We start from the raw sequence: 25,427 nt of genomic DNA, 5'->3' as shown, positions 1-25,427 counted from the left end.
AAGTATTCATGACATCAGAGCGTTGGTCCTGCGGTACCTCCGAACTGTCAAGATTCCTCAAGGAAATTGTGTGCATCTCGTTGTTTTTTGGCGTTAGAAAGTTCAAAAATTTGTGGGGGTTAACGCGTAAAATGTTAAACATGTCATGGTGATAAAACTTCTGTTTAGAGTGTCGTAGAAGACGCATGTATTCATGAAGGCGCACAAAGTATTTATTCCACTTGGCTGCATTAGGACGGTGTTTTGCCTCTCGAAAGGGTGGGTTTTTCCTTTGCAAAAGTTTTTTAAGGCATTAGAATGCTATGGTTGATTGGGATCGCCATGAACACGAATCAGGAGAACATATTTTTTGATTAGCTCTTAAATTTTGTTTGTATAGTAGCCAGTTTTGTTCAATGAAGCCTGAAAAAATCTAGAAGTTTTCGGGATCGCTGTTAATACCAATACAGTTTGCTTTGTTGTAATTCCAAATATGTTTTATGAAGGATAATTGGCAAAGATTGGGAATGCGCATGTCACACAACAGCTTTGTGGTCACTGAGCCCATGGATGCACAACAGTGATTGAATTAGATCAGGTTACGAAGTAAGAACCAAATCAAGAGAGCTAGTACCACGTGTCAGATACTGACTGCTTGAGTGAAGGGAAACGCAAGTACGAAACCTAAGAAAACTAAGAAAGATTTATGGGATGGTGCGCACAAGTTATTCCATTCAGTGTCAGGAAGATTGAAGTCACTGCAAAGTCAAAACCACGGTGTAGGAAGGAGAGGTGACTCAACGCGGCGGGCGAGCGCGGCGAAACTTGGTGCGGCGCGGACGGATGCGCTCGTAGGTGGCGCTACTCGAACGAGGGCCATGCACTGCGGGTTTTCGGTAGCCACGGGCATGGAAACGCGCCTCGTACTGCGCCGTATAGAACGCGCGCTTGGATTTCAGTGGCATGAATTTATGGTCGCTTCAAACGAAAATACCCTTTCGAAAGAACAGAGGTTCTTAGGGACGTCTCCGGTTAGTATGTGAATTTTAAGGCCGAAGCGCATGCACGCTATTTGGGGCGTGACAGGGACCGTAGCTTCAACACTTCTTTGCGAAGACGCAGCCACCTCTGCGAGTAATTTAAACAGCACTATGGGCAAAAAAATGTTGCGGTGCACCAGTGCTATCCACTACGGTCACGGTGACTACGGCATACGAAGGCAATTTGAATTTCGCTGAACTCGGGCACACATGAATCAAATATCTATTTTAGTTTTGCGTTGTTACTTTTTGCAACGTGTTTTTACAAGCTTAATAAGCTTTTTCGAACATATACATGTCTATTGCACTGTTTTACACAAAAATGTCCCCAACAAGAAATGTTGAGGAAATCACACACCATCGAACAGCAAACTCTATTTAGGACGCTTGTGCCCATCAAACACCAAACTCCGTTTAGGGCGGTTCCAAATTTTCCAACTTTTGATTCATAAACACAATAAACCCGCCGCAGTCTTTGCTAACTATACGAATAAATCGGGACGGAAGCGTGCAGCAAGATACAATACGTGCCTTCCATAATGCATTGCTAATAATGCATAAGTACTTGCGTTATCAGAAGAAAGCAACGCACACAAACACAGAATACCTAGAAATTGCAACGTCTTCGTCATTACTTTATAAAATCACCGGTTCCTTTCACCGCGTGCGGTGGCACTCATTTGCGCAGCCGTTATCGCAGGGACTCCGCAAAGTGATAAAAAAAATTTCTGATCTCACTGATTTTGGAAGAAAAAACAGGGGATAAGAAGTCGTCAAAAACGAGTGAAAAACACAATGATACTGTCACTGATTTGTTACATAAGATATTGGTGATAATAAGTCACTAAAAAACAAAATAATGAACAATTATGTTGTTTAAGTGCTACAAATATCTCAGCCAATATTTAATACATAAACAATGTTTTTTTTTCTAGCAAGGCTACAAAACCATCGCCTTGCCTAAAATAACGCAGAATCGCGAACAAGAACATCTGTAATAAATAGGTAGGAATTGCGTGCTTGCAACCACCCCGTAAACAACGCGCTCCGCCTAAGCAGCCTAAGCGCTTGCCGAAATTCGTCTTTGTGCCGAAACACCCGTATCCCGAAAGGTCCGTGTCCCGAAACGCCCGTGTCCCGAAACGACCGTGTCCCGAAAAGTCCGTACCGAAACGCCCCGTACCCACAGCCCGTACCGAAAAGACCGGAGCCGCCCTAGCACGCACCGTCCGTGGCTCGCATGGCCCCGATACTCCCAGCGCCCTCTGGTAGAAAGAAGGCGAACCCGAACAAGTTCTCCATGGAGCTGCTCTGCTGCGCCTCCGAGGCGATCAGTCACCTCTCCTTCCTACACCGTGGTCAAAACCAATTGATTTTTTAAAGCGAAGCTTTTTTTTTTTTTTTTTTTACTGATAGAATATGTCTCATCAAAAACGCCCTGCAGGAAAGCCAACTTTCTCTGATGATGATGATCCTGGGTGAAGTGAAAGAAAAAACACTTCCCGTTGTCCAACTCGAACCCGGGTCCCTCGCGTTATAAAGCCAACATCTATCCGATTGCGCCATTCTGATAACGCCAAAGCAGGTTGGATTTGGAGAGGAGTGCATGGACGTGCAAAATTAGAAAAATACACCCCTTTGTCTAATGACGGCACTGGTTGAATGCGAAGCTTCCTTCGTGGGAAATCAAATGGCGAAGATTCAGAGTCAAAGCTGCTGTGATCAAGAGTCCAAACTGCATGCGAGTCAAAGTCAAAGCTCAATGGCTCCAGCGACAACCAAGGAATCCCTCATGAGAAAGCTTCGCGTTCAACCATCGTCATGTTAGATGAAGGGGTGCATGATTTTTTTATGGGGCTATCTTTGAGGAGCCTTGTTGTAATATTGTCCTAAATTTAAACAGTTTGCAGCCTTTTGCATCCTTTTTGGGGCTACTTGGAAGTAGGTAGCAGTATGTTCTTGTTGTGTGACTCACTGCAGATGATGAAGCTTGGGTGTTGTTCCTTAACTGGCCTCTATGCCAGCAAACTTGACCCGCCCCTCCCACCCAGTGAGATGACATCGGTGGTGACAGTGGCTGTTTCCCGGGTCTACCCACTGCCCGTGCGAAGCCCCCCCATTGTGTCGGATGATAGTGCGGCCGGCGATCAGCAGCATAATCACTCGGAGCTGGTGGCTGGCAGTCTCAGCGCGCTTGACCAGTTTCTGGCAGAGCTGCTGTCGAAGGATCGAAGCCCTGATAATCTCCAGCTCATCCTCAAGGTGAGGCACCACAAGGCTGAACTGCTGAATTTCGTACACTCAGTATGTAGTAGCACTCTGTGAACGTTTCATGAAACCATGTTTAAGAATAGTTCTTCACCCAGGTTCTTCCCTGTACTTTGGCAGCAATCATTCTGGGGCTCATGTGTTCTGCTGTTGCAGCACTTTGCAGCCTTTCATAGTGCCTATGTAACATAGCATGGAGATTTGTGGACTGCGCTGCAATGTTTCTATTTTTGCAGGTGCTGGTGCCTTGGCTTACTTCAAAGCAAGAGTATGAAAGAGAGCGCTGCCTCAACTCTATCTGGGAACTCATCATGCTTTATAGCAGCCATATCGAGACAGGGGTGAGTTAACATTGGACAGATGGTTGAATATTGGTGTTCATGGGCTTGATTCTGTGGGGTTGATTCCGCCACTGGCAAACATGATTAAGCAGGTTGGGCGAGGGGACATGAAAAGTTGTCACAAGAGTTGGAAAACAGATCACCTTACTGACTATTCAGCCAATCCAGACAAACCACCTTACCTTGCTTACCTTAAAGATAATGCCTAATAGGCCAAGGCTGATGTAATGTGAGTCCTAGCTCACTTTTCGTTCCGATCAAATTATATAGACGCCCTGTATAGTTGACCATGATATGGGACATATAGCAAAAGAAAAGCAAAATGCTATAATTGGAAGGAGTGGCAGTGCCATACATAGTAATGCCGCATGAAGATGTATTGTGACTCTGTGTACAAATCGCACCTCTCTTCTTCCTTTTTCGTCCAGGTATTTCAGATATTCAGCTGCTTTGGCTTCGTCCTGGGCATCCTTGTACCTCGTTGCACCGACTCCAGCATCTCCATTCGCAATACGGCGCTAACCTGCATTCATCTCTCTCTGGAGATCAACAACAAGAGCCAAAGTATGGTGCTCATTTTACACGTATTCTAAACAGTGCGGCAATCAGGGTAACTCGCGACCACATACTCTGTGTTTGTTATCAGGAGGAGATATGCAGCTAGCAGAAGACGTGGATCCGGCACATGATGCCTGGTGGCGCTCTGGCACTTCAACAACGGAGTTCAGCTGGGCCATCTATTATGGTGGTGCCATCTGCCGGGCCCAGCTGTCGAAGCACCGGAGTGCCACCAGGCATCACGTGCTGAGCCCGTGTCGTCTGCTGGCCTCATATCACCTCCCGATAGCAAACATGGAGTATGCGGTTACGAGTTAACCCGATTCCCACAAGAGATATTTGACTGATGTAATTTCATTAACCCTGTTCACTTCAAATAATGAGTATGCTTTTGCATCTCATACTGCCAACAGAAAGATATTGGGCTTTTCAGGAATATATTTGGCTGCTCAGCTGTCATTTTGTTTAATATAAATACCACACCAGAAATGAAATCTATGGCATCCAGTCTGGTAGGAGAAATTCAGGAAGAATAAATGAGTCATGGTGACCACTTTGAAAAAAGTTAGTACGTTGAAGGTTAAAAGATGTCTCATCTTTTAAGATTTTTAAAATGTCGTCACTTTTGATTAACTGATTATATTTTTCAAATGAACTACCGTATTTATCCCGCGTAATGAACCCATTCGCGTAATGAACCCCCCCCACACCCCCCCCCCCACACGCGCGCGCGCGCACATTCACACGCACACGCACACACACACACTTATTGAGAATTTACTTCCTTGTTGACCTTGCATAAAAAAATGCAGCAGGAATATAAAAGGTGTTGTTCGACGTGTTTTTATCTTGGCATGATTGCTTATGTCGTGAACCATCGCAGTAACTTTATATCATGCCACAGTACGAGCAGAAACTCTAAAAAAGCATTCTAACAAAAACAAAAGAGAAATCTCAAAAGTAGCCGCAGACGCAGGTGCAAATGCTGTGGCTCATAAATTTAAAATGGTGCGCTTGCGGAACTTCAACTGAACACAAAACCAACCTTCTAGCGTACAGCGCCATGAAAGCGCTTTGGCGTGCGAACAAAGCACTAAATGTACTCTGCACTCCTTTGATGCTCTGTGCTGTTTCGTGATGGAGGCAAGAGAGCTTAGGAGAGGCCCTGTTAGCCACTGGTGCATCGGTAGAAATGTGGAGGAAGTGACGCTATTTTTTCATGCCCATTGAGGCCGCTAGAAACCGCGTCCTAGCAACGGCGCCGAAAGCCGGCCCACCGAGGCCCTACGTCACTGTGCGACCCAGCCGGTTGCCAATGGTCGGCAGGTGGAGATGAAGCAGATGACAGTGGAGCAAGTGAAAGCGGAGGAGGTGATGTGTGTGCGCAAAATACAAGTAAAAAAATGGCGGCCTTAAAAAATGATGTTCCGGCTTCAGCAGAAGTGACGTCAGGGCCTCCCAAGCTTTTCTTTCCTCCATGTGTTCTGTGACTTAGCCATTACACTCCATGGGCCAGTACATGAGGTGCACAGCCAACCGAAGGTGGTGGAGCATACGTTTAAGCATACGGAAACCGTGCGGCTGGGCAGCACTTCAGTGTTGACCCAGTGCATGTGCGCTACTAGAGAAAACAAGGCTTGGGCGATGAACAAAGATCGGCGCGTGTTTTGTGGGCCAAAAGAAGGGAAGCTTCCCAGTGTGGCAAAAGAAGTTTTGGAGTGCCTTAACGGCACAGAAGACGATGCGCTGTGAGCTGACAACGAAGTCGCAAGCAACTTCAGTGAGGAGGACAGCTCCGATGGCAATAGGGGTACGATGGCGAGTAGGGGGCCAGTAGCATGTTGTGGATCAAAGAGAAATTTGGTTTCATAATTACCTACGTGTTTTACTGGAAAGATATGGTTTTGACAGTACTTTCTTATCATCGTTATTGTCTGGAATTTCAACTTTTATAATCTGTTGCAGCTTTTTCCCGCATAATAAACCCTCCCCCCAAATTTATGCCAAATTTTCTGAAAAAAAAGTCGGTTCATTACGCGAGTAAATTCAGTAAGTGAATATATTAGTTTATTTTTGTTTATTTGTGAAAGCCATCAAGGCAAGAAGGAAAAAAAAAAATGGCTGAATTCATTGACGATGCGAATAGAGATATGGAGCAAACCACCACCACACGGGGTGTCAAACCAGAACTGAAACTGAACTGAAAACCAGTGCTGAACCTGTATTTTTTACACCATGTTGGGACTGAACCTGGAATGGAATGAATCAAAGGAATTGTTCTAGACCAGTTCTGGGAATGGTTCTGAGAACGAGATTTCAAGCAGAGCAGTCTGGCAAAGGCAGAACTTTATTTGCTCTAAGCATTGTTGAGAAAAACAGGAGATACTCCTGAGAGATAATGCGGCAGCATCGTCCGTCTGCGCTCTGCCCCTCCTGACAGAACCATCATAAGTCGTAATAAACAAGCAGAATTTTATCAAGATAACACCGGGTTTGAGCTTCCTTTAATTTTATTAAAAAAAGAGGTTCCACTCATGTGCTCCACAAATACAACTCAACCAACCACCATTCATGAATAATGCATTGATTTAACGCATTTCACTTGTTCACTTGTCTCTGGCTTCACCCTTTGTAGAGCCACGTGTGTGAATTCAAGTGACGTCGCATGGGTAATCATTGTAGGTGGCGTTTACAGCTTCGCTTTCCAACCCCCTTCACAGGGTGGATTGGCACGCATTTTTTTTTAAGTTCAATTAGGCAACAGAATGCGTTTGCACTTTTGTTTTCATGGGTGAAGCCAAGATAAGCTTGAAGTACTCACTTTGAGGTGCTGAATTGTTTAAAAGGTGATTAATAGTTTTTTTTTTTTTTTTTTTTACATTTTTGACGCTTTCAAATTTTTTGTGGCAATCAATACCTAGTACACTGACACTTTGAGTCTTCACTAATGCTGGGATAGTTAGTAGCCTGAATCATCTTTTGCATTAGTTGCGATTAACTAATGTGCGTTTCTCAACTTTGTGTGTATTTTGCAGGCTTGTCGTCAAGGGAGGATACAGATTTGCACAGCATTGAGGATCTCCAGTCAATAATTCAAAAATCAGATGCGGAGTCTCTTCGCCTCATCTCACAAGGGCTGGCCAAGGTACCTTTACTGTAGCAATCGTAGAGGTCTAAAGGATTTTCCATAGCTTAGTCAGTTACAAAATTTCTCGGAAGCAATGCTGGTATAGTAGTTTCTTTCAAGATGGAAGTTTCTGTGTAGATGATGGAGTGCCTCGGTATGGTTAACATTGCTGTGTTCTCTATTTACTAGCCACAACTGTTTTCAGCACTTCATATATCTTGGTTTACTTTCTTTTAACTCCTCTCTTTTTTGAGACTAACTTGACCAAACTGACAGAAGAATAACAGATTATGAAAATCGTACTCATCAGCGGAACAAACTGGTGGCTCCTGTGCATGTGACTTGGATGAGACCTAGCTCCCCTTTGATCTACTGTTGGTGTTATGTCATATCCAAATTCTTAAAAACAAATCTTCCAAGGAGTGCATGGAAGTTGCTTCTGCTGGTAGTACAATGGAATTTAACTTTTCACTGGGATGATGAATCTCACAATTGCAGAGAAGCGAGACAACCTATCGGGACTATGTGTTAACGTGTTCAGAGCAGGCGTATTGCTGTTCGCTGATAGTGTTATATAGTGCACAATAAGTCTGTTTTTTTTTAAGGAACCACAGCAGTCCTTGACAGATGCCCCCAGGGTTTTGCACCAGTATGTGCATTGGAAAGACTTAAGAGTGTTTGCGGCAGGCATGTGAATAATGATTTTATAATGGCTTTGATTTAAAAAAAATAATAGTAGTACAGTCGAACACGGATATATCGAACTCCAAGGGATCGCGAAATAGTTCGATATATGAAAAATTCGATATAAAAAATATTGGCTCTGAGACCTCACCTATGGCGGACGATCCCTTACCGATCGTCGCATTCAAGATTGACAACTAATTCCGCACTCACGACGCAACAGGACGCTTTATTTCCGTGAAAAAAAATAGCTGATCTTGGCCTGCTTCTTCGTCCTGGAAATGAAATTAAAGACGCTGGTCTCGATCTTCTCAAGGCTGCACAAGTAGAAAATTCCAGCAGTACGCCGCGCCTTCGCACACCATGCACAACACGCACGCACAAGAAGAACAGCGCGCACGTACCGCAAGAACTTTGAAGGTAACAATTCCAAGGCTCTCTGAACGGACTCCAACAAAGCGCTCGCGATGGTCATCTCCGAGAGAAACAGTGATCTCCGAAAGGTGCGGGACAACTCGCCAAACAGCAGCAACAGCAGCATAATGCAAAAGAAGGAGGAGGCCGCCAGCGCCTTCGTTCCCTCTTCCCTTTCCCGAGACGACATCGGGGGAAGACAGACCCAGAGAGAGAGAAAAAAAAGCTATTTTTCGGCAAGCCAGGGAACGTACGCAGCCGCAAAAAAAAGGACGTGCGCAGTCGGGGTATCCCTACTTCGCGCTGTCACATTTTCCGAGCGTTCGGGCTTGTGTGCCTAGAGAGATTTAGCATACCGGGCTCCGTCCGCTAACGTTACGGCGGCCGGTAGCGGGGCCCGACTGGGAAAGCGCAAATTCGTTCCGGTAGGGGGGATTAGTTCCGTGAGCCAGTCTTCGCCATGCCCGCGCATTCCTCCACATCCTCCTCAACCTCAATCGGGGGAGCAGCGACCGCCGAAGAGGACATTCCAGCTCGCGCGGCGTTCGATATACCCAATGTCGGGAAAAATACGGTTCGATATAAACGTACGAATTCCTATACTTTTACACAGAATTTTCAAGGGGATAATTTATGAGTTCGATATAGACAATAATTCGATATACCCGTGTTCGATATATCCGTGTTCGACTGTATGTAGTTGAGACAATTTTACGCGAACTTATCGGTGTTGTCTGTAAACAGAAAAATCCAATGGCTCATACCTTTCGAGCACATCAGCAAATAAGCTGATTATAAACTGAATGCAATTGCTATCTGAGCATTCTATAAAAGGTTGCCCCCACCCCCCTTGTTCTTTTCCTAGCTAACTGTGCTGTCTTCGCTCTCATGTAGACTCATCACAGTGGCAGCAAGCCCGTTGAAGGGAAGGGGGGAGCAGAGCGCCTACTCGCTGGCTGCACGCTCCTGGCACAGCGTGTGCCACTGCCATGGTCGCACTGTGTGTTGTGCATTTGTCTGTCGGTGCCGAAGGAAACAAAGAATGTAATGTGCGTCTGTCACATGATCATATCACTTTTAGATGAAGCCAGTTATGGTCTCGCCAGTGACCCCTGTTCACACAGCTGGCTATGAGCGATGACCCCCCTTTCCCCTTTTTCTCTGGCTGCAGACTCTGGCCCAGAAGATGCCGCCCATCCTGCTGCTGTCGCTGGCCGACACGCTTCTCCTGGGCCTCAAGGACCCTGTGACGAGCAGTGCCTGTGGGGCTGCCCGGGTGCTGTCTGGCATGCTGCAGCTGCGGGGTGCCGAGCTGCGGGCAGAAGTAGGTACTGTCCACGGAGGGGGCTGGGCTGAGGCGGATCAGTAGCAGTTGGTGGAGTTGCATTGGGCTATTTGCACTAGCTCGTTTATGGCTGCTGCTTCAAGCAGACCTAAGCATGTTTTTCCCAGAGGCTTCTTATGTTGCAGTCTTCAGAATTAAATTTTGCCACCAAGCATTCTGTATCATCATGGTATCACTAGCCTACTTGAAGTACATAGTTCTACATCTGTTTGCCTTATCCAGTTATCCAGTTATATAGCACTTTATGTATTGAATTCCCATGTTGTGTTTAATGGTTTGCGGGGTCGTTCGAAGAAACTCCCTATTCTGTGACTGTTACTTAATGGAGCAGAATATTCTGTGTGTTCTTAAAGCTTACACTGGACGTTTCGAGTGTCTTATAAACCAGTATATAGGTTAGCTTTTTACTTTGAGGTGAGCAAAAGATTGGCAAAAACTATTTGGCAGAAAAATGCACCACTAACACGTTTTTGTTTTATTAGACAGTCCCTCCTCTTGTGCAGGGTCAATAGCCTTCCTGCAGATATCTGCAGTGCTTGTATGCAAACCTCCACCAACAGTCTGCAGCTTCATTTCGTAACTTTGGAGCACCGCGTGACATCCGTGAAGTTACAGTAGAATGTTGTTATAAACAAAATCACATTGAGAATGCGAATTCATTATATCCTATGTTTAGTATAGAGTGTGCTCCTAAATTGCTGGAAATAAAACAATAGGGTGGCCCTTACACTTACCAGGCACTTAACATGCACAGTGCCATAGCATTTCAAGGCCTGCACTACAATAAAATGTATGTATGCTGTATTTTTGCATGTAAAACACTCCCCTGCATATAACACCCCCCTCCATATTGTGCCAACAATTAAGAAAAAAAAATATCTTTGCATATCCTCTGCAAAATTGACCCCATAATGCACCCTTCCTGCCTTCATAAAAAGAAAAAGGAGTACCGCACAATTATGTCGCATTTAGTCATAATGCACATGTGTACCACAGCTCGTGGAACTCTTGTGGAACTCTCATGCACTCTCATGGAAAGAGTGCATTAGCCCCATCTTTTAGTTGTAAAGAAAATACAACCATATATTGCTGTACAGCGATATGCCTCTGTCATGCTGACTGCTTATAGGTAACTGCTATATTGTAAGAAGCTTCCTCTCAGTTATGCCAGGGGCAGCGCCTGTTATCTGATCCCCTGCAATGCTCTCACTTCCACATGGTGGCATCTCACCTTGATTAGTGAGCTCGCCCGCATTAAAAAAAAAAAACACGATAATTCAGTGTCCCTGACTGAAGAGCGAAACTGTACTTAGATTGCTCTTTACATTAAAAGTGGGCTTGCATAAGTGGGGAAGAGAATTCAATGGCAACTGTGACGATGCATGCATTACAGCATAGTTCACATTGCTGGAGAGCTGTGCTTGGGATGAAGTTCCCCTATTACCCTGCACCCTAGGTAGTTTTGCTCTTGACAGTTATCAATTATTTGGGAAGGGGGGTTATATGCAAATTTCCTACATTCCACGGCAAACTGCAGTACTAAACGGCATTTACGCATGATTTTTTTTTTTTTTTGTCTGGTAGAGTGCAGTCACAAGCTGTTATTTAAGCAAGACAGGCATCATTGGCAGATCTCACAATTATCATCATCATTGGCCTATTGGCTCGCAAGTAAACTCTTGCAGTGTGCTTCCAAGGGTGTTGCACTGTTTTGTAGTGTTATTGCACTTGAAAACTGCTTTTGGAGAGGCAATATTCATTCGTTATAACCGATACTGCTCTGGATTTGGTGCTTCTGGTTTCGCTGTAAACAGCACAACTGCCATGGTTGCCAGCACAACCAACCAAATGTTCAATTTCATTCGTTATATCGGACTCTCTATAGCAATTTTCATTCTGATGAGCTTGATAGCAGTATAGTGTAAGATGCTCACATAGAAGTAGTATGTGCTCGCACTCTCCTTGTTGCCAGGCCGCAACGTACATTTTGCTGATGGCTGGTGTATAAGGTGAGGATTTACATTTACCGTATTTACACGATTGTAGGTCGACCCTTTTTTTCACGTTTGACAATCCAATGTTGGGGAGTCGAATTAGAATCGAAATCGAACTTTGTGCCGCTTGTAACAGCAAGAGATATGAGAAATCAGGGGTGCTACGAGCTGAGGAAAGTGTAACACCCTATTTTCTATGGTAATTACCCGATTCTAATGTGCACCCGATTTTTCAGGCAAGAAACCGAAAAAACTTGCACCTCCGATTGTAACGCGCAAGGAACTTTGTGAGCAAGAAAAACGAATGCGAGAGAAACGGGCGATTTATTCCCCAAAGTAATCTCACTCATCTCACTACTCGTCGCTCTCCGAGAGCTCCTTGTCGCCTTCCGCTGACCGCAACATCTCGTCATCGGTGCCGTCAAGCGCGTTCGCGATGCCACACTTCTGAACGAACGTTCAACCATGTTCGATGGGGTCGTGGCCCACGCCTCGCACGCCCATCCCACGAGCTTCTCCAGAGGCGTACGCTTACGCCAACCGCTCGTTGTGAACGCGTGGGAGCCGCTTGTAAGCCGTGGAAGCGGCGCACCTTCGTTGCCGCTGCTGCTATTGCTGTTATCAAGCGCGCTAGTGGAATAATTTATGGATTTGTGTGAACGCCGATAGAAAAGCCTAGGCGCCTAGATTCGAAAAATTGTTGCTGAAAGCTTTGGCGCCATCTTGAGATGGTGATGGCGATGGGTGGAACAAAATTTCAGCTGTTTCGCCAGTTTTGCTTTCGTATCCGATTCTAACACGCATGCGATTTTTCGGCCTATTTTTCCGGAAAAAAGGTGTGCGTTAGAATCGGGTAAGTACGGTACTGTCGAAGTGTAGCGTTCACCATTGCATACATTCTGGCATCAATAAAGGTGATGCCGACTTAGAAAGTTGGCGTCCCTGATCTGTGCCCTTTATCCACCGTAGCTAGAGCGGATAACCTTCCACTAGCGCATTCGGAAGTGTACTGAACTTGATATGATTGTGCCTATGCAGCGGCAGGCATTGATTCAAGGGATTTGGTAATCATTTTGTTTATTAGAGACGAACAAAACGCTTCTTGAATGCGAGTAACGTACTTACGCATGAAAGGAAATCCCGAGCGGCCGCTTCTGTCAGCCGCCATGTTGTTTGTTTTGATATCGCACGGCAGTGACCTCTGCCGGTAGCTTCGATGGTTGTCATCTCGCAGTGAATGTGCTCTCATTATTGGGAATAAAGTTTCCCGCTCAACCCACAATGCATGGTTATTTTGCGTGCTTATACAAAAGCTTTTCTTTTTTTAACATCTACTGCGCGCACCACGAGCGTACGGTTCTTGTGGGAGCACCAATCATTGATGGAAGAGCTACCGTACGGGGAGTATTGGTAGTTGACGGAAGAGCTTCTCTTTGTGATATGATTTTCTAGGCGGCTATGTTGCTGCGTGCTTGTGTCACTTCTGTGTTGTGCTGAATCGTCCCGTCTGTCATGAGTGCCCCGGGCCCGAAGAACTCTCTCAGCACTTGTTCACAGCAGCGTTCAAACAAGCTGCTTTCTGTGCTCGCTTTTTTTTTTTGAAAGAGATGCATTTTTGGGAGGTCGACCTACATTCGAGTCAACTTACAATCGTGTAAATACGGTATACACATTTTTTCTGGAAAAGTATTTCGGCCTATATTTTCAGTTACACAGGGCGAGAGCCACAGTTATGTTTGCCTTGCCTGGCCGATGTACTTGCTAAGCCAATTAAATTAACTTTATCTGATGAAATAAGCAGCATGTCGTAGCATATCATGGCTCAATCATGTCGAGCGATCACAACATACTAGTTATTTTCATTTCATTTATTGAAACTTCAGATGCCCAGAGGCATTACATAAGGCATTAGGTAACTGTAATATATGTTTCAGGAGACATTACATTTGGCCAAATCATTAACCAAGGAGCTAGGAAGCAGCAGTTCTCCTTTTGCCTTGTCACCAGGGTTTTTGCTGCTGCTGTCACATTACACATGTGGCGGTGCAGTAGTGGAGCACTGCTGTTTTTGCATAGACTTCAAGTGGTTTGTTGTGCATAAGAGTGTGTAAGCTCACATTAGAATTTGTTCTTTAAAGGGTAACCTTTTACAGTTTAGTGGAATTTTTCATGCAAGCACTCGTGCTATGCTCAAGAGTGTATGTTTGGTTTGAGCACTCACATACATTTTTTACACCAGTAAAAAAGTAAAATTTTGTGCCACACAGGGCTACAGCTGAGTGAGGTTTTGCTGCAGTTTGTATTACTATTAGCTGACACCAAGGCAAGCTGGTGGGGGACGACAGTATCCTCAGTTACTCAGATCGTGGTACCAGGCAAGGATGTGCACGTCGTGAAGCATCACCCTAAATCTTCCATTGGCGGGTTTTGTGTTCTTTTCTAAAGACCACAGAAGCATTTTTTTATTCACGCGTACTCTTGGGGCCCTGCAGGTGGGCTGCTTGACGAAGAGCTTGCACCAGCAGCTCTCCCAGGTGCACTGTCCCGAAACGAAGTGCGAGGGTCTGGAAGTGGTGCGAACGCTGGCACGGCACCACTCGAGCCTCGTGGTGAACTCTCTTCTGGCATACGAACTGCCTTACGACAAGTACGTCACTCTTGGACATCAAGCCTACACCTCGTATCGAGCACATTGTAGGGCTGTTTGCTTGGCATGGCCCGTGCGGTTGCCATCTTGGCGTAGCATCACCGCATTGCAGATGATCTTGTGTCTGTCTGCACACGACGCGCCTTGCTCGTGGGCCACACCATGGAGTTTAGTACGAAAATTTGCTAGAGGGAAACCTGGCGCTAGTGTCTAGGTGATCCGCACTGAAACAAGCGGGGCATCATAATAATGGTTGGAAGCGCCTCATCTCGTTCTTACTTGGTTGCATGGCTTGCAGGTAAGCTCAGAAGTCGCCTGTGGCTGTGTGGAAGCCATAATATCCTAGTTAAAGGAGTATTTAAGATTTTTAATTAATACAAAAGTATAGTTTTATATAACTATACTTTTTTACATTTTTTTAAAGTAATTTTTAGACACAAGCAAGAAAACATTGCTGCCTCAGTTGTTGCTTTTGTCATCCGTTACTTAGGCTGCTGTCTCACTTTTTTCCATGTCATTCCACGGTGATTGTAGAGCTCTTAAAATACACACTAGTTGTGCTGCGCTGCGTGCCCTTTACCAGGGGCGGTGTGTTTTGCTTGCCGCAGAGCCAATGCATCCAAACCCCATTTCTGCCGTGCAGCAGAGCACAAAGGCCAATAAGCGGTGGCGCTTATGATGATGCACTGGTGATGGTTCGCACCAACCTGTCCCCACTTTTTCATCACTGCTGCCGCAATCATGCTCGGCCTCAGCAATAATGAATGTCGGTGTGGTTCTTTTAACACCTGCTCGAAAGAGAGGGGGTGGGGTAGATCTCGCTCGAGAGCGCGTGCGCAGGATGGGGTAACCACGTGACCGCCGCCACGGCAAGCTGGTGGTATGCTGGTATGGCCTTCGCCCGCGGCGCGATGTCGCTATTGGGTGACGCCGCGCTGGTATGGCAAGTTGCCGCTAGTGCTTTCATACCTTTGCAGTGCCCCACCATTGTGTTTGCCCTTTCCTCCGAGACCTTACTCATTTTGCGCGGTTAAGTAGAAGACTGAAGAGCCACAGGCATGGAGGAAGGAAACACTGGAAAAATTGACAAGAAAAAAAAATTAGGAGCTTTGAGCAGTCGTGTTGCAAGCAAAGCCAAGGAAGAACGTAACACTTTTAGTGACCCCTCAATAGCACACAACCAAGAGAGCTGCAACTAGGGGTGTGAAATGTGTGGAGAATTTCTCTTACCTGATGAGGCCTCGCTCCATAGGCCTGCCACATGCACACACGCAGCAACATACTACCTGTTTTGGCTTCATTCATCGCTGATGGATACTGCCGCATTAGGCTTTCACTACCGCTAGCATGCTCCATTTGTATATGGTACTATTTTTTAGCTGTGTCCCATTGTCATGACATGACCTTCTAAAAAGTAGCCTCTTTTTTGTTGTAGGCTGGCTGCAGGGCATTATTCATTACAGCTAATTTCCTTCTCTTTCCCCTTTTGCATGCAGTAGCTACTCTAGTTTTTTTGTGTGTGTGTGTTACTTTTCTGCAATGCAAACTGCCTCGTTTCCAGGCAGGTGTGTGAGTGCTGGTCAGCACTGGCCAAGGATGCCAGCATGGGTGCGAGCATAGTGAACCACCTGCTAGAGATGCTGGACAACCAGGGGGCCACCGAGCTCCAGCCAGACCCTAAAAGCCAGAGAGGCACCATCCGAGTGGCTGTCAGGGAGGTGCTGGCGGTGAGTGCCCTGCAAGCTGGCAGTTCCACTGAGGCCACCTGTCTTCCACAGGGGCGCTCCTTCTGTTTACGTTCACACTCTCGAGGATCATCATGTGTAATCAGTAAGCTGGGTTTGCAAAATAATAGGGGCAGGGGGAGATAATTAAAATCATAGCTGGGTGACATACACATCCCTGTGAGAAATGGTCTGTTTATTTAGGAAAACAAAAATAAGGACATGATGTTTCCAAGTTTTTGGGATACATTGCCATGCTGGTTGGGATGTGCATGCTGCTGTTTTTAGATTGTTTCAATGACCAAGACTGCTTCTATAGCAAGTGCACTCTGAAAAAAAAAAAAAAAAAAGGCTTTTTAGATATTGGAGCAAACAATTTTCATTGTTTTCCTTTATTTTTGTAGCCTTGACCACTCCTGCCTAATTTAGTGGCGCGGAATTATTAGATGTTGACTAGGCTTCACCGTTTGTTCTAAACATATTAAATCATGCCACAAAACATGAGTATTTTGTTTTTTTATTGTTATTTTTTAAGGATCGGGGTAAGCTAAATCTTGGGATGCTAGCTGTCATTTTGTAAAAACTGTCACATAATTCTTCCTCTTTTCAAGGTAACATAGAGACTGGCTTCACAGCTAAGAGAAAATTCATGCTTCTTTGTAGGGTAGTTTTCTTCTCTCTCTCTCTCTCTCTCTCTCTCTCTCTCTCTCTCTCTCTCTCTCTCTCTCTCTCTCTCTCTCTCTCTCTCTCTCTCTCTCTCTCTCTCTCTCTCTCTCTCTCTCTCTCTCTCTCTCTCTCTCTCTCTCTCTCTCTCTTTTCGTCAACCGTCTGATTTCTTTCTTTTAGGGTCCTGCTTCCTCTTGAGTGATCGTGGTTTGTAACCAGTTATAACTGTAGTACCGTATTCACCTTTACCACTCCTCTCTTCACGTAGTCAAAAAGAGGCAGCATAGTGAAGATTGTAGCAAAATTTACCTGTTGCAAAAAGAAAGCAAGCCACATGACTTCATAAATGCATTGTTTCTTCCATCATTCTTTCTTTGTCTTGCATGTAAAGTCCGAAGCTAAACGGAAACAAAATGTAGAGAAGTCTTTGCATATTGCTATGCTGATACAAAAATAAGAAGCTGGATGCTTTCTGTAGTCGCTATATACTGTATAGTTTTCTTGCCATCACTTCTCATATTTTTTTTTTTTTCTTCCAATATTTCGGTGTTGTGCAGGGAAGCTACACCTGGCCTAATCGTGATAGGTAAAGGGTCAATTTAGAACACTGGGATATTCAACATGCGCCAAAATCTCTACACACTGAGAGTTTCGTTTTTCGCCGGAAACCGAGCCTGCCACCTTGAGCTCAGTAGTGCAACCTGTTACTCACTGAGACAATGCAATAGCTCTTTTAACATTGTTGAAAGTGTTATCTCTCCAGTCTGCTCTGCAGCTGCAACAACAGCACTAAAGGACAGAGAAAAGGCATTGGAAAAATTGACTTTTACAATATCACCTTTCATCGTACGCATATGAAATGTTACAAATGTTTCGTATGCTTTAAAACATTACAAACCAAGTCAATTACAAATCTAACGCAAATCTGTGGTCTTTCCATGCAGCGATTTTGCAACCACATGCAGAGATTTTGGTGAGCGGGGCAAAAAACGTAACTCAATAAGCACAGTAAACAAGCAGTGTGGGTGACAGCGACGAGCAAAAAAATTAGTGCACTGTCACCCGGGGGTAAATGACAGCGATAGTAATGAGCCCTTGCCGCCGCTCGCGTCTGGTTAGCCAGAAGCAGCCCACAAACGAGTGACAGTGGGCCTCCTCGATTATCAGTCCCGGATCGTCCGCGGACTGCCCAAGACGCGATCCGGCGCTCGTTTTTCCCATGTATTCCTATGGGGCTTCCGGTCCGGGGGAAGTCCTCGGACTGCCCGCGGACCATCCAGGACTGGTAAATCGAGGAGGCCCAGTGACGGAGGCCCCCCAGCAGCAGTGTATCAATTTTTTCGCTTGTTGCTGTCACCAACACTACCTGTTTACTGTGCCCATTGGGTTACGTTTCTCACATTGCTCACCAAAATCGCTGCATGTGGTTACCCCTTTTCCTGCCCACAGGAAAAGCAGTGATTTTGGGTAGTCTAGCAAACAATTTTTTCCCAGATGCAAAAAATATGCAACATATAAGTGTATAGTATCAAATTGTAGAAGAGTAAATTTTCTTTGCAGTTTTGCAGTTTTCCAAATTTGCAAAAACAAATTTTTATTTGAAAAAAAAAAAAGAAAAAAGGCTGTACAGAAAAGTTTTTTGACAAACTAGAAAATAAGAAAAATTGTCGGTGTTGCTCCACACAGAAAGAACACTAAAAATTTAAGATATGCATTTTGTACGTATACTATCAGTGCAAAATGCCTGGAAATATCAAATGCCTACTGTAAAAATTTCTTAACTTACAAAAAAAAATGTTAGCACTAGTGAGTTTCGTGCCACTGTGCAAAGCAGTTCCTCGAAACATAGGCATCAAGGAACTGCTTTGCACCCGTCACATGACACCGGCATGGCTTCAAAAAATCACGACGCACAGAAAAAAAAAAAACGACCCAAAGAGGATGTCAGTGTCTTTACTACCCGGTAGTTGGCGCCAATTCTTAGAGCGCACTCAACATGCACCAAATTCGAAAGGGAAAAAATCAAAATTTGAACTTGAAAGCATCAATAGTATACGTAGTATCGATTTGAATAGGCATCAGCAGAAAGGTGTTAATTCCTTAGAATGCACAGACAGCCTCGTGCAAGTGGTGTTGACACTAATGCGGGACCCCTATTTAGTTGTATGTAAGAAATTCGTTAGGTTCATGTTTAAGGTGTTACCGTCTGGTTTGTAACATACCTGGAAGGTTAGCAGTGTGGTATGCAAATATTTGTGCACTGTCATGGTGGCTAATGTGTCGCACCCTGTTCCTTGCAGGCGATATGTGCCCTGCAGGAGATGTTCAAGGTGGCCGAAATGGAATCCTGTGCCAAAGAGGCATTCGGCAAGGTTTTCGCTGCCCTCCTGCTGGCTGCAGCCAACTACATCGGTGTCACCGTGGTGAGCGTCGGTGCGACAAGCAGCGCCAACAGCAAGCAGGGCCCCGGAGCCAGCACCAAACTGCTTCCACTGCGGTGTGTAATCTCTTTCTCTCCTCTCTCCCGAGGCACTGCTTATAGTGTTCTGGTGGGCCTGGTCTTTCCTGCTCCCCCTTTGTTTGAAGCAGTGGCCTACTTTTTTGGCAATCTCAGGGAAGCTGCAGCTGTAAATGCAATAGCATGTATAGGCATGACAGAAAGCTGGCAGTTGTTCCAGTTGTTTAACTCCAGTTGTTCCAGACTAGAGCTAAATTTAACCCTTTCAGGTGCTGCTCACTATTTCCCTCTACAAATTTTTTGTTGTTTCTATGCTGAGTATCTCACCAAATAAGATGAATTGGCAGGTTACTTACCCCAACACAATCTTAGTTTTTTTTTTACAGCCATGTACAGAATTATGTACATAGTATCACAGAGGTCAGGAGCGTCAAGTAGCACTGAATATTTCCACATACCGTATTTATTCGAATCTAGGCCGGCCCCGATTCTAAGCCGACCCCCGAAAGTCCAAAGCCACGAAAAAAAAAAAAACTTACCTCGAATGTAGGCCGAACAAAAAGGCGAGGTCAGCGTTCACAAAAAGAAAACAGGCTTATTGAACATGAAGATGCGGTGCTCATTCTGAGTCATCATCGCTGCTAGCCTCTGAATGCCATCCTTGTTGCGGCGCACGCAAATATCCTCTCCCGTTGCATCCTCTAACGACGGACATTTTTTTCATCCACGCCGAAGTCTCGCCTGGCTTGAACGTTTGACGACAACTCCGCGGCTAAAACAACTTTTCTTTTAAAAGCGGCACTATAATGGCACCGCTTGTTTGGTGCCATTGCGCTGTCAAAACCAAACGCCACACCGCACGCAGGCCACTATCCGCACAGTTCAAAATGGTGGCATCGCCCCCAGCTATGGCCCCTTAAGTGGCTACTGGCGCGTTTAGTAATGGCTACAATACTTTCTTTTCTGGGTGGCGCTAGCTGCGCGCCACTTCCCTCAATTTCACTTGGAAGTTGGCGCGTGTTTCAAAACCCTCGAATCCAAGCCAACCCTGGAGTTTGATATATCAGTATTTCAAAAAAACTATCGGCTTAGATTCTAATAAATACGGTACGTATATATTTGTGTGATATGCATTGTCTTGATATTGTTTAGGGCCGCAAGTCTTGAGAAAACGAGGAGAGAGAGTTTAAAAAGCTCAGCTGCTGAAGCCGTCGCATGCGTCGCCCTTACGTGTGCTTACGGTCGTAGTAATTTTACTAGCCGCCAGAAGGCCCTGAAATCTTCATTGTTAGACGAAGGATACAAAATTATGCTAAACTAGCGGAAACGTTCAGTTTCGGTATTTCTTTTTACAAAAAAACGCAGGATTGAAATGTACACAGTTGTGTACATAGCGTCAGAAAGGGTTAATCCCCCCTACCTTGAAGAACTCTCTTTGCGTGTGTGTGCATGTGTGTGCGTGTTATGCGGTACTTTGGCTCACATGTGCTATTCAGCCATAAAAACTGTTAGATTGTGTTTCTTCATTTTTTTAAAGGAATAGTTTAATAGTCTGAAGGTTTTTTTTTTCTATTTTTGTTTTCTCAAAATGGCTTGCGAGTTCTTGTTGCCATTGGGACCTGTGTACAATGTATTATCATTTGGCAGACAAGTGAGCAGCCATCTTTTGCCTTTCGCAGCAGGGAATAATAATATGTACTGTTTGGTTTGCTGGTTTCTGCTAAATAAAAATAAGGGCCACGCTTTCCAGGAGACAAATGCATACATGTGTGGTGACTCCACCGACTTTTCACATTTTTCAAAAGTAAATAACTCGTTAAATTTTCTTTTGATGTTTCCATGCTGGTTTTCCACGCTGAACAGCAAATGGACCACACATCATGTGCCTTCTTCCCTGTCCTGCTTTTCCAGTTGTGCACTTCAGGCTTTTGAGGCCTTCCTGAGCCGGGCAGGTCAGGAGGAAATCGTGGCCAGCATGGCTAAGGACGGCCACTGGGACAGCATGGAGCAAGAGGAAGTTTTTCCCGATTCAGTTACTGTGTTGGCCAGGTAGGTCAGCTGCACAATTTTCCACATAATTTTCACTAAAGCCATTTCCTTGAGTGCTGACAGCATGCAATAGGCATTGCCTGTCGTGCTGTTGCCAATGGCATGTCCTAAGTGTGGCACCTTGTGTTTATATAGCGTGTGTGAAGGGCATAAATTGGCAGCCTCTCCAGGTACCCAATGGAAGAGCAAAGTTTTATGGATTACACATGTTCAAGCCTGCTTCCCCTAACCCGTCATAATATTTTGCTGAAAACACCACACAAAATGACTAAATCATTGTGTTGGCACTCTTTGGCCTTTGTTGCCCTTGCGCCACAAAACCCATGCATACATACAAAACTTGCTTCCTACCATGGCAGGGCTATAAATGGGCTTGCGCCTCCCCCTCTTAAAAAAATTCCTTACTAGAAAATCTAAGACGCCAATTGCGTCCTGCAGTCTTGTAAGGAAAATCACCGGAAAGTAGCCGAGGAGTCGCCACTGCCTTATATGTTTTCTTTAATATCTCAATTGCTTGTTTGAAGTTTGCGATAAAATTAGTACATATTACCGTATAAACCGGAATATAGGTGGATCCGGTATATAGCGACCCCCTACCTTCAGGTGGGAAAAGTTGACAGAAAAAATAATTCAATAGAGAAGCGCACACACAATGTCTATATTTATTTTCAACGCCCGTCCGTCACTGCCACCCACTATGCCTGCCGAAGTCACTCGTCCAAGTTGTCAGAGTCGTCCGAGGATCACTGCTTCTCACTGTCATCTTCAGTGCCGTCGAGCACGTTGCTGATGGAGCGCTTACTAAACGCCCGTGCAACCATGTCGTCGGGCAGCGACTGCCAAGAGGAAGACACCCAGCTTGACACGGTCGCGAGGGATGCTCTTCGCACCCGGCCCGTAGATGTATTTTCGTTGTTGCCGGCCATCCACACTTTGTACAGTTGGCGGAGGCCGTCCGCGGATGGCCTCCGCTGTAACCAGCAGCGATCGTGAGCGAAGTTCCTGAACGAAATCCGCCACTTAGTTCTCCAACTCGGGGTGCACCGCTTGATGTCCCCGGAACGATCTGTTCTGGGGGTTGCACGCGCACAGCTTCGCTTTCTGGCTCCGCCAGTACCGCACACTTTTCTCTGAAACGCCAGACTGGCGTTGCGCTGCCATATTCCCATTCTGCTCGGCGACTCAATCGCCTTCAGCTTAAACGCAGCGGTGAACTGGCGTCGACTTCCGCCACTCATCTCGAAGCAGACACGTACAGAAATGCACGCACACACACACACACAAGACGAGTAAAAGACGAAAAGCTAGAAAAAAGTGAAAAGCAAATAAAGGCCTGATAGTGCGAGAGAGCAGTCCGACACAAAGGGTGATGGCGACGGACTACGCTTGCACATCGTTGCCAGACAACAATTTACATTCTGCCAATGACCTCTATATAAGACGAGGGGTGACTTGTGCGGATTTTTTTTTTGAAAAAAATTCGACCTATATACCGGTTTATACGGTATTTTTATTGGGACAAAGCACTCTTTTGAATGAACCAATCTTGCATTTTGTCTTCATGCCCCTTCAAAGGAGTACTGACACAAAAGTTTGAAGGCAAGATAACTTCGGAGATAGATTGGTGTGAACACACGTACATCATCTGCAAAATATCAGCGGCAAATGCAGCCTAGCACATATTTAAAATCAATTTTTAAAGTGTACGTAACACAACCGAGCAGACAGCTGGGGTCCTTACGAGATCGGCATCTACTTGGATTGGGAGTAAATAAACAACATCCAAACACGTCACGAGTTTGTGTTGGCCACTTCCGCACTGCCGACGTTTCTCGCCAGCTCACGGCTCTGATCGGAGGTCGGAGCTTTTGCTCTCGAGCTACAAACGATGCGATCGTTGGTGGCGGGATTTTGTTGGCTCATCGGGCAGCTGGCCACGACTTAAGTTGTACAGCTATTCCAGGCACTCTATTTTTATGGCTTTTTATTACACTGGACGCGAAAACGCGCCAGGCACACAACAAGCGCACTGAGGGAGCCACGTATACCACCAGCACGGTCGCTGTGCGGGTGGTGACGCAGGTAGCTCGAGTGATGGTTTATTACCGCTGCACAAAATGGAACTGTGGCGCAAGCAAAGCTGGAGATACAAGGAAGGAGGCAATGATGTGATGGCAAATTGCATTAAAAATCGTCATCTGCACCGCTTATGAGAGCGGCAACCAAAAATCCATCACAGTAGTAAGCCTAACATCTGTAGGCGGACCTGTAAGCGTCCGGCTGCTCACAGCGCGCGTCCCCCCACCCACTGCCTCGAGCGTCGCGCGTTGTTCTCTAGCAGCAACATCAGTTTGCACTCGCAGAGCCTGCATCATGTCCACAGTTGCTTTTTAATTAAGCGGCTGACGAGATCAGTATGTAGGGGCATTAGCAGAAACTCCCACCAATGCGGAATCGCCAATGCTATGGCAGCTCTGCTCTGTGATATCCGTCCGACAGTCATGTGGACAGCTTTGTTTATACAAAATCCATCCTTTCACGGCACCCGCTGAAACTGAAACTGTGACATGTCTCTAATTAAACAACCGTCGCGCACTGAAGTAAATGAGGTTTCCACACATGGTAAATAGGTCATTAGCTACTTATCGCAAAAAAAAAAAAAGATGCAAAATGTTTGTGTTCGTGCCCCTTTAAGAGCTAAAGTTCGTGCCTCTTTGAAATGTGTGCTCAGCAGGAGTTTCCTTGCATGTTTGTTTTATATATACACGTCCCCACTTTAATGTGTTTCAGAAACTACTTAGACAAGCTCCGCCAATCTCCTTTCACCATTCCCAATTTATCACCTCGCACAAATTGTAGTTGGGTAAAGCGTGTGGGGCAGCGATACCTGTTTTTTCGCTTTTGGCCTTTTCTGCATTGATAAGCAACTGTTGTTGCCACGGTATTTGCATTCACAGCACCGTACTCCACCTGTAGAGGCCAAGTTGTCTTTGACGTCCCTTTAGAGCACACTTGCGAGTGCGTGTTTGTCAGAGGAGCGAGTGAGCGACTTCAGAGGTGGGGTGGGGCCCCCTTTCCTGGATGTGCAGCCTACTGTGCCAGCAGTGCCCATGGCAGGTGGCCGGCGTGGTGTCGGGCCTGCAGAGCCGTCTGGGCAGCAGCCCCTCGGAGCCCCAGCGGCTGGCGGTGCTGGCGCTGTTTGCTGAGCTGCTGAGCCAGCCCTTTGAGGGCAGCCCCCCGCTGGCCGAGCCGCTCATGGGACACCTGCTGGGCGCCCTGGCCGACCCGAGCCTGGCCGTGCGCCGACTCTGCCTGCGCAGCCTCGCCCACCTCGGGCGTGCCGAGGGACACCTGGTGGGTGTGAACGGGGGGGGGGGGGTGATCCTGCGTACTCATTGCTCCGTTCTTGCAGGGGCGAGGCAGCTGCGCCAATCGCATTATTCTGACAGAGTCCCATTTTTCTGCGTCAGAGTGCCAAAATGGCATGAAAGCCAAGAATTGTTGCACTTCTGTCAGTTTTAAGTGTGTGAAATTGGCAATGCGCTCTCGCCTGATTTGAATTATGCTGTAAACCACCCGTGACTTCTCCATAATAACCTTGCTTTTTCATTATAACAGTCAGGAAGAACATTGCAGTTTGACTTCCGATTAACGTAAAACTTTTATTTAGGTGTATTCGAGACTACATTTTGCACTGATGTCTTCACTCGCTTGTGGTCCAAGTGGAAGTGCCATACTGTTTCTTTTCTTTGTGCCCTTGTAGTGCTTATCTCCACCAGGTATCTTGTTTTCTTCACTGGTTCCTGGCGGACATTTGAACTTCGGTGCTCTGCACTACAGAGGGTTCATGTGTGAGAGCACGAGGTCGTGGGTTTGATTCCCGGCCGCCGCGGCCGCTTTTCTGATGGAGGCGAAAAGCAAAAATCGCCCGTGTGTTCGAGATTTCGGCGCACGTAAAAGATCCCCAGGTGGTCAAAATTATTCCGGAGCCCTCCACTACGGCACGCCTCATTGCCTGCGTTGCGTCAGCGTGTTAAACACTACAATCAGTAAATCATGTGATCGGCACTCGTGGCATGCAGTTGACTCGCTAGTTGCGTTGTATTCAGTCCGTACGAGGCAGCAGGCATTTC

General features: G+C 45.9%; 1 protein-coding gene across 2 annotated transcripts in view; it reads left to right on the top strand.

The window, feature by feature from the left end:
• Nucleotides 1-25,427, top strand: part of C11.1 (maestro heat like repeat family protein c11.1) — a 111,976-nt gene that overhangs the window by 61,813 nt on the left and 24,736 nt on the right. For both annotated transcript variants that reach the window (XM_077686347.1, XM_077686346.1), the window contains 10 exons: nucleotides 3,044-3,281; nucleotides 3,524-3,628; nucleotides 4,057-4,192; nucleotides 7,222-7,331; nucleotides 9,583-9,735; nucleotides 14,243-14,397; nucleotides 15,959-16,124; nucleotides 19,088-19,284; nucleotides 21,157-21,294; nucleotides 24,384-24,648. In XM_077686347.1, coding sequence (XP_077542473.1) covers nucleotides 3,044-3,281; nucleotides 3,524-3,628; nucleotides 4,057-4,192; nucleotides 7,222-7,331; nucleotides 9,583-9,735; nucleotides 14,243-14,397; nucleotides 15,959-16,124; nucleotides 19,088-19,284; nucleotides 21,157-21,294; nucleotides 24,384-24,648 — 1,663 coding nt within the window. The remainder of the gene's footprint in view (nucleotides 1-3,043; nucleotides 3,282-3,523; nucleotides 3,629-4,056; nucleotides 4,193-7,221; nucleotides 7,332-9,582; nucleotides 9,736-14,242; nucleotides 14,398-15,958; nucleotides 16,125-19,087; nucleotides 19,285-21,156; nucleotides 21,295-24,383; nucleotides 24,649-25,427) is intronic.

The sequence above is a fragment of the Haemaphysalis longicornis genome, unplaced genomic scaffold (genome assembly GCF_048455015.1).
Source record: "Haemaphysalis longicornis isolate Haplotype H1 unplaced genomic scaffold, Haemaphysalis longicornis Haplotype H1 scaffold_1, whole genome shotgun sequence".
Classification (NCBI taxonomy): domain Eukaryota; kingdom Metazoa; phylum Arthropoda; class Arachnida; order Ixodida; family Ixodidae; genus Haemaphysalis; species Haemaphysalis longicornis.
The sequence above is the reverse complement of the archived record's forward strand: the minus strand, read 5'-3'. Positions and strand labels throughout refer to the sequence as shown.